Below are 18,735 nucleotides of genomic sequence, written 5' to 3'. Positions count from 1 at the left end.
TTATGCAGTGCTAGTAGAAAAAAATGCATAAATTGGATTATAAAGGAGTCAGAGTATCTGGCTTACTTCAAAATGAAGATACATGAAAATAATCCGGTTTTTAATTGTGTTTAAAAGTTAAGATAAACGTTTATCTGTTTCCTTCGCAGTACAAACCACTGTACCTTTTTTTAGTAGAATTTTAATTTGGAATGCTTTATATCAATACCGGGGGAAAACAAATTGCCCATGTAGCAATTCTCAGGTAACAGGCTACTTTGGTAGAGACCTTCTTTGCACAAGTAATCCTGTTCTTAGAGATAACACTCGCGTCTTCAATGGTCCTTGCTCTTTTTTCTGGGAATCGCCGATTGTGTTGACAACCTTCCTTTAATTGTACTTGTAATAAGCTATTTTCCCTTTTTTTTTTATTTCTCCGCCACGCTTTCTCGCTTTGCACTGTGATTGCATGCCATCTGCCGGTTTAACCCATGACGATGGCTTGCCGCTCTTGATATTCACCATGCCAAAAATACCACTTCTCTTACCATAATGCTGCACCCTCCTGTTCATTGCTTCCATGGTTCCCCTCCTGAAAGTACCCATGATGCACAACGCTACGGCCGCCACTGTCTCTGCAGCAACAACTCCTGCAACAAGTGTTCCCTTCGCCGCAACAGCCACAGCAAATCAGGTTTGCTCCTTTTAAAGCTTTCTTTCACAAGATCCCGAACTCTAAATGAGTGCTGAGATTTTTTGTTTTAATTTTTCTTTTAATAAAAAAAATTCTCCCAGAGAATTTTTTTTTTCTTCTGTGTTTACCCCATCAAATTTTACTTTTATTTTTAAGTCGTTTATAGCAAGTGTTTGTGGGACAGGTTGCACTTATTTAGAGTTAACATTTGTTGCAAATAATGATGTAGCTGTGTTTTGTGTTGCGATGTTTGTACCTAATTACTGTGTAATTAACCCAGCTGGAGTTAGAATCACCGTAGTACTGGACTACTTACAAAAGTCTATTATTAACTCCTAAGTTCAAAAGGAAGATCATCACAGGTTTCAACCATTCAGGTGTGTTAATGTAGCCTTCTCCATGCAGTGTGTGGAAGTGACTAATACATAAGCATAGAAGCTGTCTAAAATCACAAGTGGGACAAGGCAGCTGAAAAAAAAAAAGAGAAAGAAACAAAATTGAATGTTTTCTGTAAATGCTGGTGATCAAAACAGCACTCAAGATTTATGATTATGCCTGCTTTATGTTGAAAAGTGTATCTTTAACCCGGGAATTATATTTCCCTAAGGAAGGACGTTGTTACAAAGAACCCCTAGGGTTATTGGCGGAGGCAGGCTAGGAAAGATGATACTTTCTCCTTTTCTTCTGCAGTTTGTTATGTTAATGGCAGCTTTCATTTTGGTAGGGTTTCCCCCTCCTCCTGTAGGACCTGATTCCCAGGGAAGACCTGTCTAGTGTGTAGCTTTAACTCCTCTGTTGGGGCTGTAGAGATTCCCACCCCAATGCGCCCGGCATCTGCCCGGAGAGGGGCTTGCACAGCACTTGGGTCGCCCTGGCTGTTCTCTTGTTTTGGGACCATGCTCAGCCACCGCCACCTGAGAGCTGTTTTCCCTTAGGTTTTGAGAGGTCAAACTGAGGAGGAAGCAAGCAGATTCGCTCGCCAAGAGAAAGCAAAGGGCTGTGTCCCCGTCACCTTTCCTTGGGTTGCTCCTGGCCAGACTGTCAAGCTGCTGCAGACCTGGTAGAAGTGCTCGCCCATTGATTCACTCTTCTCCACCTGCCAAGAAATTACAAAGAAATCAGTGAAAACGTTTTGCTTAATAATATTATACCAGCAGATTTTTTTTATTTTTTTTTTTTTTACTGTCGGTCCAAAACTATTTAAATATCCCATGGAAAAACATAAGTTCCCACAAGAGTTTGTTTATAATAATTTAGGAAAAATATACTACCTCTGAAATACACCCTACTTTCTTAAAGAAACACAAACCAATGCTTTTTCTCTTTTGTTTCGGAAGGCTTGTTTGCCAACATTGTGGTGTTTGTGCTTCTAGCATTTTCATCAAAAGAGGGTTGTCATTTTATGTGTTTTTTTCTGAGCGCTAGCTTGTTTTAATGAAAAAATTCTTGGGACAAGGAGGAGACTGCAGCAGGCAAATGGTGCATTTCTGTGTCCTTCCCAGAACTGCGTCTGCAGCAGAAAATTGTTTGGTGATGTCTAGTGTAGTTTTGTGATCCCAAAGTGGTGACAGAGGGACGTGAAGATGCCAAGGGACTATGAGAAAACAGGGCAGTTTGGGGAGGAGGTTGGCTGGGGACCGTGTCCAGCGTGGGAATGCCGTCAGGGCAGCTCTGCCGCCTGCACTGCTGAGCGACAGAGGGACCGGCTGTGGCTGAAGTAGAATAAATACATGTACACCTACAAAAGGACCAGTAAGCAGTCTTTTTTTTTTTTTTTTTTTTTTTTTAATGGGAATACTTTCACACGAATAACCAGTGCCACTGGGTAGACATAGGTGTGCCTTAATGCACTTTCTCATTTAGCGGGATGGCAGGCAGAGCCCCTCCTTTCCCAGGGCAGATTTCGTTTGCGTTGGAGGATTAGAGCATTTTAAATTTAACAGGAGTTGTAAAAAGTGTCTGTGTATATTTACGTAGTTACATATATTTGTGTGCTTGCATACATATAACTCCATGCTGAAATTAAAGGATTGTTTAACACAGGGATGGGTTTCTACTTGTTTAACTTCAGCCATTTGGAAGTTTGGCATCCAGTTCATCTGCTTTTCTAGAAGTCCGTGTTAGGGCAGGGTAAATTGCCCTGGAGGGTCCTGCTTCTTTCTCTTGCCTGTGGAAGGAGCGTAGGTGTGTAACCAAAGCTCTGCACCACTGCACGTGGAGGAGATGTGTCCCACCCCAGCAGCTTTTCTCGTTGGCTTCTGTAGCGTGTGCCATCGCTGTCTTCTTTCTTATTGCTCCTGTTCTTTTTTTAGTCTTTGCAAATCTTTAAAAGCTACTGTAAAAAACTCTGTATTTAAAAGTAGGGAAAGTAGTAGTTACTTCTTCTCTATAAGAGGCAAATCTCCAAGTTTGCTGTTTATTTACAACCTCCTAAGAGTTGGAGACAAAGCTACAACACTGGGAAAGGCTCCATAGTAACTCTGCAGACCTAACTCTCAGTATTTCTCTAGCCCAAGAAACACAGGAGGAGCAGGTAATTAACTTGGGTTATGACTTTGTTCATGGTCATAACATCCTTTGTTTGTGTCATCTTGTATGGATTTAAACTCTCCTGTGAATTTCAGAAAATGACTTTTTTTATTCCCTTCTAGATAAAATTTCCTTTCGTGGTCTGTGCCACACTGCTTTACATATCTCTGGGGATACTGTTTCCTCTTTCCAGTGTCTTTACTGCACTTTTTTAACCAACCAACCAACCAACCAACCAGCCTTCAGCCCATCCCATTTCAGCTCCCGTGGCTTCTCCTCACAAGGCGAGGCATGAAAAGAAAGTTGTAGCAGGGCTTAATCATTTAGCTCAATATAATTTGGCTTCGTATTCTGGCCTGGGGAAAGATTGCTGGACTTCCTTGGGTTGAGTGTGATGATCCAGGTGTCCTTGAAAGGGCCAGTGGAAGGAAAAGTCAACAACCTGAAAAGTTAGAGTCTCAGCTGATGGCTAAAAAAAACTAACTACTCTGTTGGGTCCAGTAAATTACTTAGTATGTGCTGTCATCTTGTATTTTGAAAAAAGATGAACTATGTCTCGTGTCTTCTGTATGCCCTTTCTGACAATGGCACGAGTAACAGCTCAAAATGTGCCTGTGTTGCCACGGGCACAGTCGGTCACGCCTGGCCGGCAGCTCTGTGCGTTGTGTGTTCAATGTATGGCACGAGGCATGCGAGAAGATTGTGTAGGGTTAAAGCCCATACCGTCGTACATCCATGTAGGGTGACACCAGTTAAGAATATATGGAAAATTGGAATCTCTTGCCTTTCCTGACTTACGGAACTTAGGTTCTAAAACCAAAATAATTTTCTGGCGTTGTACTTCGGAGGGGAGGAGAATCACTTTGACTTCGGCTCAGTGCAGTGAGAACAGGTTGGAGCAAAAGTGCTTTAGCAAACCCTGTTTTACAAATCCTGATTAAAAACTGACTCGGTTGATACAAGAGCTGGTGGTGTTGCTGTTCACTGAGTGTGGACATCTTGTGAGGGGGTGTCCTCTGTTACTCTAGCTGTCAGGCTGTGATGAGAGGGGATGGAGGGGGAACTTCGGCATGGGATTTTCAGTGAAGGGCAGGTGGACTTCCAAAGGTATGTGTGGAATCCGGGAGCATGACCGATCAGAGGTGAGAGGTTCTTCCCCTTTTCCTCTTCCCCCCTTCACAACTGCTCCAGCCATTCCCACCAGAGTGGGACTGGAAGCCGCAGCTGCTTAACCTCGCTTCAGGGTTAGATCCTTAATAAACTTTACATTCAGTTGTTGTTTGGGGATGCTGACGTTTTCTTCGAGGATGGAACCAGCAAAGTTCCAAGCAGTGTGAAACAACGGCGAGAAGTGGCGTTAGGACATGTATACGGAGGGTTTGGTCCTAGCTCCCTCTAGTGCATGCATGTGGGCAGAGGTATGTAAAACATGTTATTTAAAATATTTCTACAGTAATTGTGTGTAAATATATACTTCAGAGATCTTTAACAAAGCTTTTAATTATTAGGTAGTGGACCAGCAGTACTCGAGCAAACAAGGAAGCTGTTACCTGCTCAGCTTCGCTCACTGGTAGCCATAAGATTTCACAGATGATGATCTATCCTAACATTTTTTGAGAGAGGTGTTATTCTGAATTCTGGGACTGAATTCAGTTGACTTAAATTTTGAATAATGCCGACAGCTGTTTTGGGGGGGCTTTAAATTTATAAGTAGAAAACCTTACTATCGTTTCATACACATGTAGGCATTGGTGAGTCCTACAAGGATTAAAAGGCTAGGCCTCAGCCCAAAATTAAGACACCTAAGTGTTGGTGTCTGAGTATGGGTGTCTACGTGCAAGCTAGAAATTTAAGTGCCTGTTGTAGACCGTGAAGGTTATCAGCACAGTCAGATGAAGTCTGGAGAACAGTCTGGCTCACCCTTCAAAAGTCACGCAGGGTTTGGTTCAGTTGCCTAAACATATGTCTACTGACGTTTAAGATTGTCCTAAGATAACCTTGGGTGTCTAAGTTATCCAGGACATTTTGACAAGCTTTGACATCTTTGACAAGATGCAATACAGGACCTACAAACAAATCTGCGTGCTTCTGAACTGGCATCTGGACGACAGACAGGAGACCATAGCTCAAATGGTACTGAAAGCCTGGTGAGCAAATGACCCGCGCCTGCAGTGGGTGATCACATGAAGTGATCTCCAGGCTCCGTTGCCTTACTTGACTATGTTGTATCCCCCCATTGACTGTGATGGGAGGTTAGACACCAGCATTTCTGTGTCTTAATCTGGGTCCTCAGGCTCAGTGGGTGCTTCCTTAGTTCTTGGTTATTATAGGGCAATTACCAGCTTCCAAAATTATTTTAAAGAAAATAGTCTTGCTCGCATCTCTTCAGTAGAGAACAGTACATGGCTTTATTTTCTGTAGGAATGAAAATGTGCCAAAGACTGACAGTATAAAAATAGCATTACAGAGAATGCTGCTTAAAGATGTTTAGTGACAGCATTATTCTACTGGTTGTATGACCTTTAACCAAGAAGGAAAAATTAAAAGGCAGATCCAGTAGAAAAATGAAATCATAGGCCGTGTCTGAAAAGAAATAGAAGATCAACAGGCTGTCTCATGCTAAGGCTTGTGATTATCTAGCACAGCTGTTTTAAATTATGCATCAGCATTCGCACTAAATTAGGTGGCAATTATGCAGATATTAATTATGAAATCATTCAGTAGCCTTCAGTTTTGTCAAAATCTGTAAAAATACAATGAAGTGAAAATAAAAGTAGTTACCTTACATTCAAGTGCCACGAACGAAAGAACAATTAAAATATTTGCCCCGGAATTAAAAAAGTAGTTAAGATGATAGCATAAAATACAAACATGCCAAATGTTTAGTGGGGATTTGAGACACCATGCTTGGCTACTCCCTCGGGGCGGGGGGGAGCCGGGACGTGCAGCAACGGAGCACCTCTCCTTGCCAAGGTGCCTGTAAAGGCAGCCACCGCTCCCAGAGGAGGCAGATTCTCTGTTGACCAAAATGTCATCTGGCACCTACTCAAGATGTTTTCTTCTTCTGCATAAAGCAGAAGCGCCAGTTGCTCCCTCTTGCAAATATTCCCTGGTGTCCCCAAAAAGGGCTTCCTCTCCAGTCTACCCGTCTAACCCCAGGAAGTGCCGAGGGCTGTCATCGGCACTACTGACAAGGCTTTTTCTGTCTCACGTACCCTTCACTCCTTGGGGAAACCTGCTGAACTTGTAAATGGGGAAAAGAATAGCAAAATACTGAGAAAATCAATTTAAAAATCTGAAGGTAGTAGGAAACAGCCCTTTTTGTTGGTTAAAAGAAAACTTTTGAGGAGGAAGGCGGGAAGGGGAAACGAATGCTATTTACATCTTTAGTGCCAGTATATATTACAAGTAAGAACTGATGCAAAACTCTTATTACTGACTTGAAAAGCTTTAATTGCATTTTCTAAGATAATGGGGGAACAGGTAGGAAAGAACTTCTGCTGTGAATAATAAGTATCTAAAAATTTTTTGATGGCAAATTTTGGTCTAAAAATGCCATGAAGTCCCAAGTTAAATACTCTGTAGGAAAGTGCATTCTAAGAACAGAAAGGGTGGTTTGAATCTGATGTGTCCGAAAAAGGAGATAGAGGAACAGGTTCCTTTCTCAGACACATTACCGGAGGGGATGCTCGCAGGGAGCGAGCCCTGGGCAGAACAGCGTTGGGCATCTAGCAAGCCTGTGTATGGTGTCATCTTGCGCCACGTAGAGGTACCGGCAAGCCTTGGCATCTGGGATGCAGGACAGGACTTCTCGCCTTGCATCTGCACCAGGCTGGAAAAATGAACCTAAACGATCCTTGATGATGAAGAGTCTTTGCTCTAGAGAGGGTATGTGAATAGCAATAGCTTGTCAGGGGTGAGAAAGGAAATATGTAAAACGGCCTGCTGCCTCTTTCATGCTAGACACCCAAGAATCACAAGCCTCAATTCAGTCAAGTTACCTTGTCTGAAGACGCTGAGTTACATGTAAGTAGCTGTAACTTTCAGCATTAACAGTTTGCAGGCTCAGGAAGTGAGAGTTTCCAATCTTAAAGCCCACAACAAATGTCAAGCAGTGTCGAGAAAAGACCCTTTGAATTGCCTTGAAACAACTGACGTTACAAAATATGTGGTAAAACTTTATTTTCTTGAACTGTAAGGCAGCAAAGAAGCAAAGGCAAAAGATTACCCAGGAAAATTTAAAGGAACTCTATTGTAAGTCTCATGCAAACTTTAACCAAGTCTCTGTTTTAATAACATTTTTTTGTCTCTTAAGATAGCTTGTTTCTTTGTAGAGGTTAAAGACTTCTGGCAGGCTTGCATACAGTTTTAGATCACGTGCTTATATACAAGAAGCCAGTGGGAAGACATGGAAAAATCTCTGGTTTGGGGTTGTTTGGGTTTTTTTTTATATTCTCCCCTCTCCCACCCCTGCCCCCGTAGAGGACTGAAACCTGACTTCCCCCAGTAGCCTGCTAGATGGCAGCGTCACATAACAGGAGCAGTAAGCAAAGGCAAACACATTTCTTTTATATAACAAAAATCAAGACGTATTTCCCTTTCCTGTTATAGGCTGGTTTAGCTTGCATATGATTGCAACTAAAAAAAATGTATTTATGTTTGATGTGATAATTTCCTTTTGTGTTCTTGCTTTCAGTTATTCAAGAAACGATATTTTGACAAGTTGAGTAGAAGTCTTTTGAGGCATATATTTATGATTTAAACATAGGAAGAATTTTCTGAGATCAACTTACTTTGTAGGCATTTGGGGAAAAATGAGTTTGTTTCATTTTGCTTAGCATGTACACGCAGCTCACGTGAGCCTGTTTTTTTCCATCATAAAATTTTAACAACACAGTGCAGAGCTCCAGATGTACTTGTTTGGGATTCTGTTCTTTGAAATAATTGCATCAGGACTTCTCTAGCTGCTCGAACTATTTTGCCTCAAATTAAACAAATACCATATTTTTATCTCAGTGTATGATTTATTGCCCACCAGAAATGCCAGTCTTTGGCTTTGAGTGTGCAGGGGGCTACCACAGTAGAGACATCTATTTATTTATTTGTTTGTTTGTTGTACCTGTTGTGACTTTCAGCTTGAGGCAGATATTTGTTAACTTTGACTGACTGCATTTTTAGTGCAATATTATCTGCAGTGACAGACAATAGTGTGTATGCCTGTTTATGTGAGAATATTCAGGTAAGAAGAAAATTAAGGAAGCGGTGAGCAGTCAGAAGTCAGGAATGTTAAGATTTCCTCAGAGAAGTTGTAAGTATAGTGAGTTTTGTAGAACTGGCACAAGTGTTATAAGCGTGATGTCTGATGAGTAGCCTTGCTGAACATAAATTTGGTAGCTTTCTGTGTTTGAGTGAAGCTCTGGATGTTGCAGTGGACCATCTCATGCTCGGAAGGGAGTCTGAACTGGAGCGCCGCGCTCTGCGCACGGTGGCAATGTTCGCCTAAAAGGGATGCCATGTGTGTCGTGGCAGCCGCATCTGTCATGATTTGGGCATGCATGGTGCGTAAGAGGAAAATATAAAGCAGGTTTTGTTAAAAGAAAAAAAAATGCTAGGTGAGGACACCTAAGAAAATGCAGGTTTGGAGAAGTAGCACCCCTTCAAGAGGAATACGGGCACTTTCACATGTAATGTGCAACTTGCACTTGGCCTTTCACTCCTTTGTGCTCGCAGTTCCTCTGCATAAGCCTATTCTGGCAGTTTCTAAAATTCAAGAAGAAAAGGAAAATGATCGGAAAGTAGGAAGTGAAAAACACAGATGATTGCAGTAGCTCAGACCTGCTAAAAGGTAAAATTGAGTGGCTATTCAAAACAGTCACTGTACAGGTGCTCCTAAAATATTACAGCGGTGGTTTTCTCCTTTCTATGTGGTCCATCTGCTGCCTGTGCGATTAGTTAAAAATAGATTTTGGTAGAATGTATTAGAGTATGTTATGATCAATTTTTAGTACTGCATTCTTTATTACTTTAAAGAAGAATAAATAAAACCAGATTGCTTTCATTTTTAAAACAACGAGCCCTGTTTCTTCAGAGTGAGTAGGTACCTATTAAGTTGAACTTAAATATTAGACATTATTACTTGAGTAAATACCTATTGAAGCTCATAAGCACGCTAAGGAGTTGGCAGCACAAGTGGTTTTGGACTCTCTTTCAGGACCTCCTGAATATTAAATGAGAAGAATGATGCTGTTGAACCCTTGAGCCATTTGGGAACCCATAGGTACCTTGATCTTTTCTTTAAGATCATCATGAAGAGGTGGATTCAAACAAGGTCTTTGTCAGCTTTATGACTCCCTGATGGCCAACAGCTTGTGCCTGACGGAATGAAAATGTGTGAGCAGATGTGTCCACTTCAGCATGGACATCTGACCCTCAGCCATTTCCAGAGGCATATTATCAACATAAGTGACAGGCAGAACTGGGTACACTCAGATTTAGGGAAGAAAAAAGAAGATGGAGCAGGGCACCAGAATTACCACATCAGGCATGGGCTGTAAGAAAGCCAAGGAAATAGGACCTCCACCCCTCAGGAAACACCTGATGCCCCCTCTATTAGTTACTCTGTGGGCAGGCAACCAAGGAGATCATCTGTGGCCTAGACATCTCACCCTTTATATACAAATCAGAGGTCACCTTATTGATGAACAAAGTAGACGAATGTATTGGGGATGCATTGGATTAATAGAGAAGCAATAAGATAAAAATCCTCCTTCACCCCTGAGTTGAGGAGAGGTCCACAGTTAATGAGAAAAACGAAGCACTTATACATTAAGTCATAATATGCTGGAGATGAGAATGAGGTTTCTGGCCGTCAAGGGAGGAGGAGTAGCAAAGGAAAGAAGCCAGCGAGGCAAGGTAGAGCTCAGTGTGTTTATGAGAAGTGATGAAGTGATTGGCAGTGATAGCAGGCATAACAAATTGCTTTCAGCAGGTCCCTTCAACCCTATTAGTAGTTCTTTTAGGTTTTGTTTAGGGAAACGCTTTGGATGCTCATTGCAGGGGGTTGGACTAGATGACCTTTAAAGATCCCTTCCAACCCAAACTATTCTGTGATTCTATACTTTTATTCTTTTTTTTTTTTTTTTCAGTGTTTGCAGATGACCCTGTAGAAAGTTGCTAATTTGACATGAGTTTTACAGGGGTACGAACAGGTGACCATGGATTTTGAAGGTGGAAGGGGACAGACAAGTGAGGCAGGCCTGAGGTTAGACGATGGGTGCACGAATGTGCAAATGTATTTGGTAGAGAAAAGGAAGGGAGGCTCTTGTGGCAGTGACAAGACCTGCGATGTAGTGCAGACAGTAGGTCAGGAAGGGACTTCCAGCAGGGGATTGCAGCTAGTGCTAGGGCCAGGAGAAGAGCTAAGGCGGGGGAGATGAGGCGTGTGTACCCCATCACCTTTCCACCCTGAGCACTGGGGGCAGGCAGGCTGCTTTTAGGGCAAGCGAGAGTTGGAGCCAGCTCAGCTGTTGGCCAGTTGAGGACAGGGACAAACCCCATCCCTTGAGGGGTGTTGGTGGGAGTCCTGGGGCAGGGGATTGGAAACCTCGGGTTGGTGCCCCATGGAGGTGCTGCTGCTGAAGCCATGGAGAAATAGGAGGTGAAAAAGTCAGTCTGTAAGGCTATGTAAAAATTAAGTAAGACCAAGCATAACTGATATGATAGTGATTACTCTCAGTAAATGTCTGAATATTTACTCATAATTTTCCACTTTTGATCAAAAATTTTAAAAAAATATTGATTTATTTTGAAGAAAAAGAACAAAACACACGCCACAGAAGAGCATTGAGAGAAAATGAAAAAAATAAAGAAATGGGGGCATTTCCCAAAGGCATGGAGAAGTGTAAATAGTCTTGGGTTTCATGTCAAAGGGAAGAAATACTTGGTGTTAGTTTTATTTTTAGAAAGCAGAAGTTATGAGACAGTTTTATATGAGTTGGCTGTCTGAAAATATCTGTCATTTTTAATATATACTTTAGATGTATCTGACCAGTCTGGTACTTGTGTGAAAAACATGAAAATAGAAGATGTCACTGTGGTAGGATTCATCTGCCCTGACGCAGGTGTCTAAAAGTTCAATACCTCAGTGTGAACTGTTTTGCCACAAACTCTTACATTTGGTGGCGGGGAAAAAAGCATCATGAGTTGATAATCTGTCTCATGCTAAAATAAGGTGCCCGAGGTAGGCTAGGAAGATGTAAAATAGGGTGACCAGAGGAGTCGTAAGTGTCTGAAATAATCTGAGATGAATCTTGTCTACAAGAAACTCCTATTACTACATTGCTCTTAAAATGAAAGGCTGAGCAGTCTAAAACGTTTTTGGAGGAATAAGTGCTTCCCAGTGTGAAGGTCAAATATAATCTTAATGCCCCCTTAAGATGCATTAACACTTACAGAGCAAATTGTAATTTGGAGAAATAATTCCAAAACCTGAAAGAGAAACGTCTCAGAGGCAGATGCAAAGTCATGTTTTCCAGCTGATCCACTGTGACAGGTTTTTAGTTGAACAAGAGTTCACGTACACTGAATTCGTGCGGAATGGTAACTTTTCTGTCTTCATCGTTGTAATCTGGAACTGGAAACAGAATTTAACACAGAGAGAGTAAAGAAGCTTCATGAGTTGTAGCTTCAAAACAGAAAATCTCAAGCCAAACGGTGTTCTTGAATTTCATAGTACCCAGTTATGAATCTTAGGTTATTTGGTTAATTCTGTGAGCTGTATCAAGTTAAGCAGTACGCGTAGTAACCTGGGTGTCAGAAAAGAGTTCACAAAGGCGGAATTTCTACCTTAATTTAAAAGAGATTCTCAATTTTACCTTTTAAGTCTTGAGACGATAACCGGTGGCAGCCACCTCTGCAGGGTCTGAGGAAAGCCCAGGCTAACGTCCGTTTGTCTGCTGCATGCCATGGGTTGGTAGTTCGGGGGGAAGCTGCAGCCATTGGCAGTAACATCTCTCTTGGTTGTCATTCCCACAGACCTCACTGCAGAACTGTGTCTCCCTTAGGAGCATCCAGGGTTGCCCTGGCTGAATTTGGGAACGCTCTGCGTTGCACAGTGGGCATAATGACCGCTATGGTCGTTCAGAGGTCCTGAAGGTACTTGGAGATAAGGGTCTAAAAGAGCCATGCTCCGACAGAAAAGAAAGTATGTCCTGGCATTTGTGAGCTGGAAAATTTGGAAGAGCAAATGCTCCTTGGCAAATGGAAAGTAGTTTGCAGAAATTTATGTTCACTCTACGTATTTGCAGTTTCAGTGAGGTCTAGTAACTAACACTGGCACAATTTTAGTGATTCTAGTCTAAAGAGTAGGCAGCTTTCTGGCATTTCAAACAGGTACCAAGCAAAAAGGCAATGGAGAGGGTACCCTATGTCTGTGATGCCCTCCAAAAAATGCCCTTTGCTGTTCTTAAAGCTTCTGTGCATTCCTACCCCAGACTGGAAGTGCCAGGCCATTCTGCTTCTGCTAGGAAGTGTTCTTATTAGATCTGTTACTGCAGTAGCAAAAGTATGTTTTCTGGCACGTCTCTATCCACCACGCCTGTGGATCTTCTACATAAAGAGCATGAGAAAATGCTTTCCCATGCTTGACCTGTAGACCTTTGTACATACGTATATGCGCACACGCTCATTGTGTAGTCTTATTTTTCAGTTTTTTATGCTTAGATACACTGTGGTACAAGTGTCAATACCTGCTATCAAGTTGCTGTGAAGTATGATGATATAATAGTATCGCTGTGTATATGATGAGTCATATATACGTACATTTGAGATGTAATTCTTCAAACATGAAGCTTGTTGGATCTATTTACAAGTAATGAGGGAGTGGAGACTCTGTAATAGGTGTTTGCAGGTATGTTCCTTGGTCGGTATGTTCTGTGCAGCTTCTCCCTTTCCAGCACACAAGCGATGGAGCAATTAGCAGCGATGCAGACTTAGATAGCCTCCGTCTTCCATCACAGTTTATTACGTCGTTTGTAGATTAAACAGGAGAGTTTCACAGCGTTTTCCATGTAAAGTAGTTTAGCATTTTATATTTCTCTGTCAGACGCAGTGAAAAAAAACAGTTGCAGAAGCTGCTACATGTGTATGTAGCTATGGCCGAGTTTGGTATCTTTTGAGAAATAGGGTGTGAACATATAATTAAAGACTACAGGGTACGTTTTACACTTCCTGGCTAAGGTTAAAGAAAAATAAAACGTAGCTCTTCAGTTCTGCATCTCCGCGGTGGAGAAGCTTGTTCTGAAGGAGAGACTTGAGGTTTCTTTTCCTCGGAGGGCTCCTACCTGCGCTAGGAATAGGCAGGGTGCAACACGCCCTACTTACATGCCCCGCACGCGCGGCGGCGTGGCAAGGGCGATGCGCTGGGAGCAAGCCTGCTCCGTAGCCGCTGGCGGTGGGAGAAGCCCACGGCAGGGAGAGCTCCAGCTGCTCCTCCTGCACCCGCAGCCACGTAAACAGGACGTGCTCGCGCCCAAAAGGAAAGTGTTTACCTTGCCTTCGCTGTTTCCCGAGTTTCGAGAGGAGGGGAGAGACGGCGGGAATAGGGACGGGGTGGTGGGAGCCCTTACCCGGGCTCTGTCACTTGCCAGAGCAGAGCAGGGACAGGGTCCCTGCTCCTTCACGCTGCCCAGGGCCCCTGCGTCCTGCCCGGCACGCTGCAGGGTGAGTTGCGCTGGGGTTAATCAAAGTGCCAGGGATAGTCCTGCCCTTTTCCCGAGTTACAGCCTGAGGTTAGGCCCTCTGCCTCCTCTGCCACACGTTTTGGGGGAATTGGGAGCAGCAGTCTTGTGGGGCTGCTTGACCTTTTAGGATATCTCAGCGTGAGGGGCGGTGATCTGTCTCCCTGTACAGGGAGAAAAAAGCTGTAGGAAACTGCAGTTTTATCCCCTCAAAAGCTGGCAGACGACGTAGCCGGCTGCAGCGTCTGATCTAGTTTTTTACACCGAGGAGGTTTCAGGTTGTGTCCCATTAAATAAGACCTTACGATCCTTTAAATACACTTGCGTGATTATGGCTAACCCAGTATAGCTAAAGCTGCTTTATTAATTACATTGAGATGTTGGGTTGTAACACGCTAAAAATATCACTGCTGATAATCTTGGTCACTTCTTATTTTCAGCACAGCTACGTTCTTTGTACGTATTGTCAAACCACTGCGCTGTAGATGGGCCAGGGCTATCACAGGCAGGGCTGTGTTATTCCAGCAAAGGTATTTCTTTGTTATTTCAATAGGAAACAGAAGATAGGTGATAAGCTAACAAACTCACAATGGTGGAAGTTCATTAAAAATATATGTCCTTGTGGCATGTATGATGTATTTAGATGCAGCAGGTGTTTGTACAGTGCCGTTAACAACGGGGCCTCGCGTGTCACCAGATTTTCAGTGCTGATGGTAATGAGGGATGACTTTTTGGCACGCGGGCCAGTTAGGTGGGATCAGGGAGCTGGTAGCTGTGTGCGGAGAGCAAGGCAGTTACGGCTGTGAGGCGTGTTAAAATGGGACAGGGCAGGTGACCGGGACAAGCGCCTTCCACGCAGAGGCAAGCGTGTTTCTTTTCGGCAGTCTGTATGTCAGAGGTAGTATGTTGCTGAGGTTATTTTCAAAACACCCTTTTTCCCCCCCTTTTAAAATAAATACTGCATTAAGCAGCGGTCTAGCTTTGTAATACACAAGTAGGCCAAAGTGCTGTCATGACTGTCTTACATACCACCTACAAATGCAGCTTAAAAATCTGCCGAGTGCCATATTAAACAGGGAGAGCAGGCGACGCACTCCCAATTCTTTGACTGGTGCTTCAGTCTGGAGCACAGATTAGCCACGGCGTGATAAAACATCACACCCCTGCCTTTGGACATCACTTCCCCCGACAGCCGTTTCAGGCAGGTGATGGGCATCTGGACTGTTTTCCAGTACTGTGAGCAGGTCGAGCCGGTCACTGGGCACGTGATGCATTTAACCTTCACAGCGCTGGAAGCACAAGAGTTTGCATCTGTAAAATGGTTGCTTCACCCTCAGTTTGAGGCACTGTGGAGGTAAAGCAGCAAGGTTAGTGGCTAGTTAGGTGCACAGAGGCACCGTTACCATCACCCCCCAGGACCCCCTGACATAAAGAAGCCTGAAAAAACCTCTCGAGTGTGCTGACCTGCAGATAATTTTTTTAGGAAATGAGCGGCTGCTAGAAGTGCGTTGAAAAGACACTCTAGCTTGTCGAGAACACCCAGCCCTGTACATTTTTTTGCTGCTTAGCGGTGAGGGGCCCTGCTCCACCGTTTCCCCTGGCCACTCTGGACTCAGGGTGGGAGCTGGAGAATCGCAGCAGGCACCGACGCGCTTGCGAGCCTCCGCGGGAGGCGCAGGGCTGCTTCCCCCCGCTGGCAGCCGGGGCGCTGAGGGCGCGCACCCCACCTACGGCCGGGCCCTTCCTTTGCGGCTTCGGCTCCGTCTACGGTATTTTGACACACTAAACCCCCCGCCCTCCGCGTGTTCTCACGCGCGTGAGGACGTGTGCGCGGGGAGGAGGACGACCGGGTTTGTGAAACGCAAACGCCTCCCAGGCAGCGTGAGGATACAGGATGCTGTCCCGTGCGAGCTGCGCCCGAGCCCAGTTAGCCCGGCGCTGGCCGTCTGGGCAAACTGCTCGCCCCGCGTCGCCTAAAAGCGCGATCACGCTTTCCTTTCTCTTAACAGATAATCCTGAAATAGCCGGCAGGAGCGGAACGGAGTGCCACGAAGCCTCCCTGCGGACGGCCAAGCACGGCTACTGTACATACTACCCCGTCTCCTCCTCTCTAGAGTTGCCACAAACTGCATGCTAAGTCAAGAATTTGTTCTTACGGACAAATCACAAACTCGAAAAAGCTAGTGCTGCTATGTCATATATGAATATTAAATATGGTATGCTTACTATACTCCAACCTAAAATAGTTAACTACCTGATACCAGCTGTGATGTTTCAAGACATAAAGGGTAACATTTAGTTTTCAAGATTTTCTAAGCATAGTTTAATTCTTGCAAATACTGTCTTTTCTCCATAACTATACCTAACGGAAACGGTCCAGTTAAGTTAGTCTCCTGAGATTCAGTGTTCGTGAATCTTGCGAGCTCAGCAATAATTAAGTTGTATTGGCTAAAATCTTATCCCAGTTGCAGGTTTAATTTTCACCCGAACTATGATTGGGATTTTTCTCCTCGGTTCAAAACAATCTTGGGTTTGCTCCCCTAGCGAGTTGATTCCAAGACAGAGGAAGTGAAAGGCGGCCCAGTGTCCTGCACATCACCCTGCCAATCTGAATACTTATAGCCAGAAGTCCAAAGTAAAGCACAAATTCTTTAGATGCACATGGTTGGTGTTTGACTTGTTTGGAGAAGCTGCATTTGAATCATAGCAGAATAGCAGAAGAAAATTAAAAAATTTTGCACAGTATGAACTTCATACCCCTTTCAATCCCCAAAAGAACAAAGTCTTGAGAATATTATTTTACAAGTATATTTATAATGTTTTTAAAAGAGACTTTGCAGAAGTGCCTAAATTTTGTCACATCAGACTTGATGAAAGTGAGCCTGATGCCAACGGTCAAATCTCACCAGAAGCGAATAATCTTTCAAACTCATAGTCAGGTTACCAAAAAAGATCCGAGCTGTTAAGAAGTAACTTCTAGAAGTGTAAAATCAAACAAACAAACAAAAAAAGACCAAACTAACAAAAGGCAAAAAAGAAGGCTGTAGATGAAGAGATTTGTATGATACTCTTAATTTAATTAAAATTCCGTTGAGTCACTGAAACTTCATAGGTGACTTTAATCTAGACTATTAACTGAACACTAAGAATGTAGAATGAGATTCAGTTTAATAAATCATTACTGTCTTTGCATTTTTTTAATTGGATTATACGATTGTAACCAGATTAGAGTGGAGAAAAAAATAGTTCTTTTAATTGTTTTTCTTTAAAAACTTATTTTATGTCACGAAAGTATGAAGATATCTTTAATACAATTATATACATATTATATATACATACATACATATATATGGATGAAGCAGATTTTAATGTTGTTTACTTTTTTAAATACTTTGTTGATTTACAAGGTAATTATATATGTATAATTAAAATTTCATTTGTTTGATTTGAGATTTGTTTCAAGCACTATTGTACCAAATATTTCATATTTCACATTTTATATGTTGCACATGTATCACATAAATGACATAGTTTTTAAATTATTGTTTAAAAAAAAAACAAGACAGCTGTTATAAGTGGATATTATGTATAATTGTTTGCGGCATAAGTTTTCTATGTGGACATTATTAGTGATTGCAGTATTTTAACTTAACCTCTTCAGATTGATTGTAAACTATTTTAAACTTTGGCAGCACTGCCTGTTCTGAACGACTGAAGGCACTAACCATATAATTGTTTGTCTAGGAAATTATTTTCCGGGCTGAATCTTGTTTGTCCGATGTCTAATTACTATCTATTTATATATAAAGCTGGAGATTTGATCATCTGAAAGAAAAAAATAATCACGATTCGATTGTAAAATTAACATAGTGCTTGTAACGTTGCAGTAGTTTTAATTTGTGGAAAAATAATGTATCTTAACTTGTTACTTTAGCAGTTAAGGTATCACCATTATATACTATTAAAACACTAATATTTGTAGACTTTCTCAGTCATTATAACTAGGTAGTTGACACTGCAACTTGCCTATACCTGTCAAAGTTGTTTTTATTTTTTTATAATAGTTAATTTAGGCATTTGGGTAGCTTATTGTATAATACTAAATGGTAAATTATCCATGTTGTTTGAATATTTTATGTAGATAACTCTTCAAGACATTGTTTTGTGTGAACTTTTTATGTTTCGAAATAACTGTTATTCTATGTTTTTTACAATTAATCCAATACTACTATTTTTTGCCCATGGATGACAAAGCTTCAGATACATCAGGTCTTTCATCCAGATAAACTGACAGACAAAAAGAGAAAATGTATTTTTAATAAGAGATCCACTTTCCGACTTTATGACTTTGTAATATTCCTGAAAACTGTACAAGTACAAACCTATGCTAACAGTAAGGAGGCAATTACAGAGATGTGCAAATACGTGTACAACAGATTCTGCATTTTATTTATTTATAAAGTAATTTTATAGACTATTTCAAAATTTGGGAAGATCTAAAACTATTTTTCTGTATAAATATTATTTGCCAAAACTTTGTTTATATTTAAAAAAAAAAAGTCTAATGAAAATGATTAAATTTTAAATGCTTTGTTTAATTAAAAAAAAAAAAAAACCAACAAATAAAACCCCCTAAAAGAACCATGAGATGGGCCAACACAGAGACAGTGAATACTGTAGCTGGGACACGGTTTCAAGTTACTTGAGATGTCTCAGTGTTTATTTTCTTCAAAGAATACAGCACCTCACCAAAATACCTTTTTGTTTGCCTCTCTCATCCAGCATAATTGATGACGC

The 18,735-nt window shown here is 42.1% G+C and overlaps 1 protein-coding gene across 25 annotated transcripts in view; it reads left to right on the top strand.

The window, feature by feature from the left end:
- Window positions 1-16,075, top strand: part of MBNL2 (muscleblind like splicing regulator 2) — a gene marked incomplete at its 3' end in the record, with an annotated part of 77,712 nt that extends 61,637 nt beyond the window's left edge. For 14 of the 25 annotated variants that reach the window (XM_082000904.1, XM_082000902.1, XM_082000894.1 and 11 more), the window contains one exon: window positions 579-1,170. In XM_082000904.1, coding sequence (XP_081857030.1) covers window positions 579-688 — 110 coding nt within the window. Of the gene's footprint in view, window positions 1-578; window positions 1,171-15,947 lie in introns of those variants that run through there. The other 11 variants (XM_082000901.1, XM_082000896.1, XM_082000900.1 and 8 more) reach the window with 2 other exon arrangements.
- Between the last annotated feature and the right edge of the window lie 2,660 nt (window positions 16,076-18,735).

This window comes from Phaethon aethereus (assembly GCF_964289735.1).
Source record: "Phaethon aethereus genome assembly, chromosome: 1".
Lineage (NCBI taxonomy): Eukaryota > Metazoa > Chordata > Aves > Phaethontiformes > Phaethontidae > Phaethon > Phaethon aethereus.
This window is presented reverse-complemented; position numbering and strand designations above follow the sequence as displayed.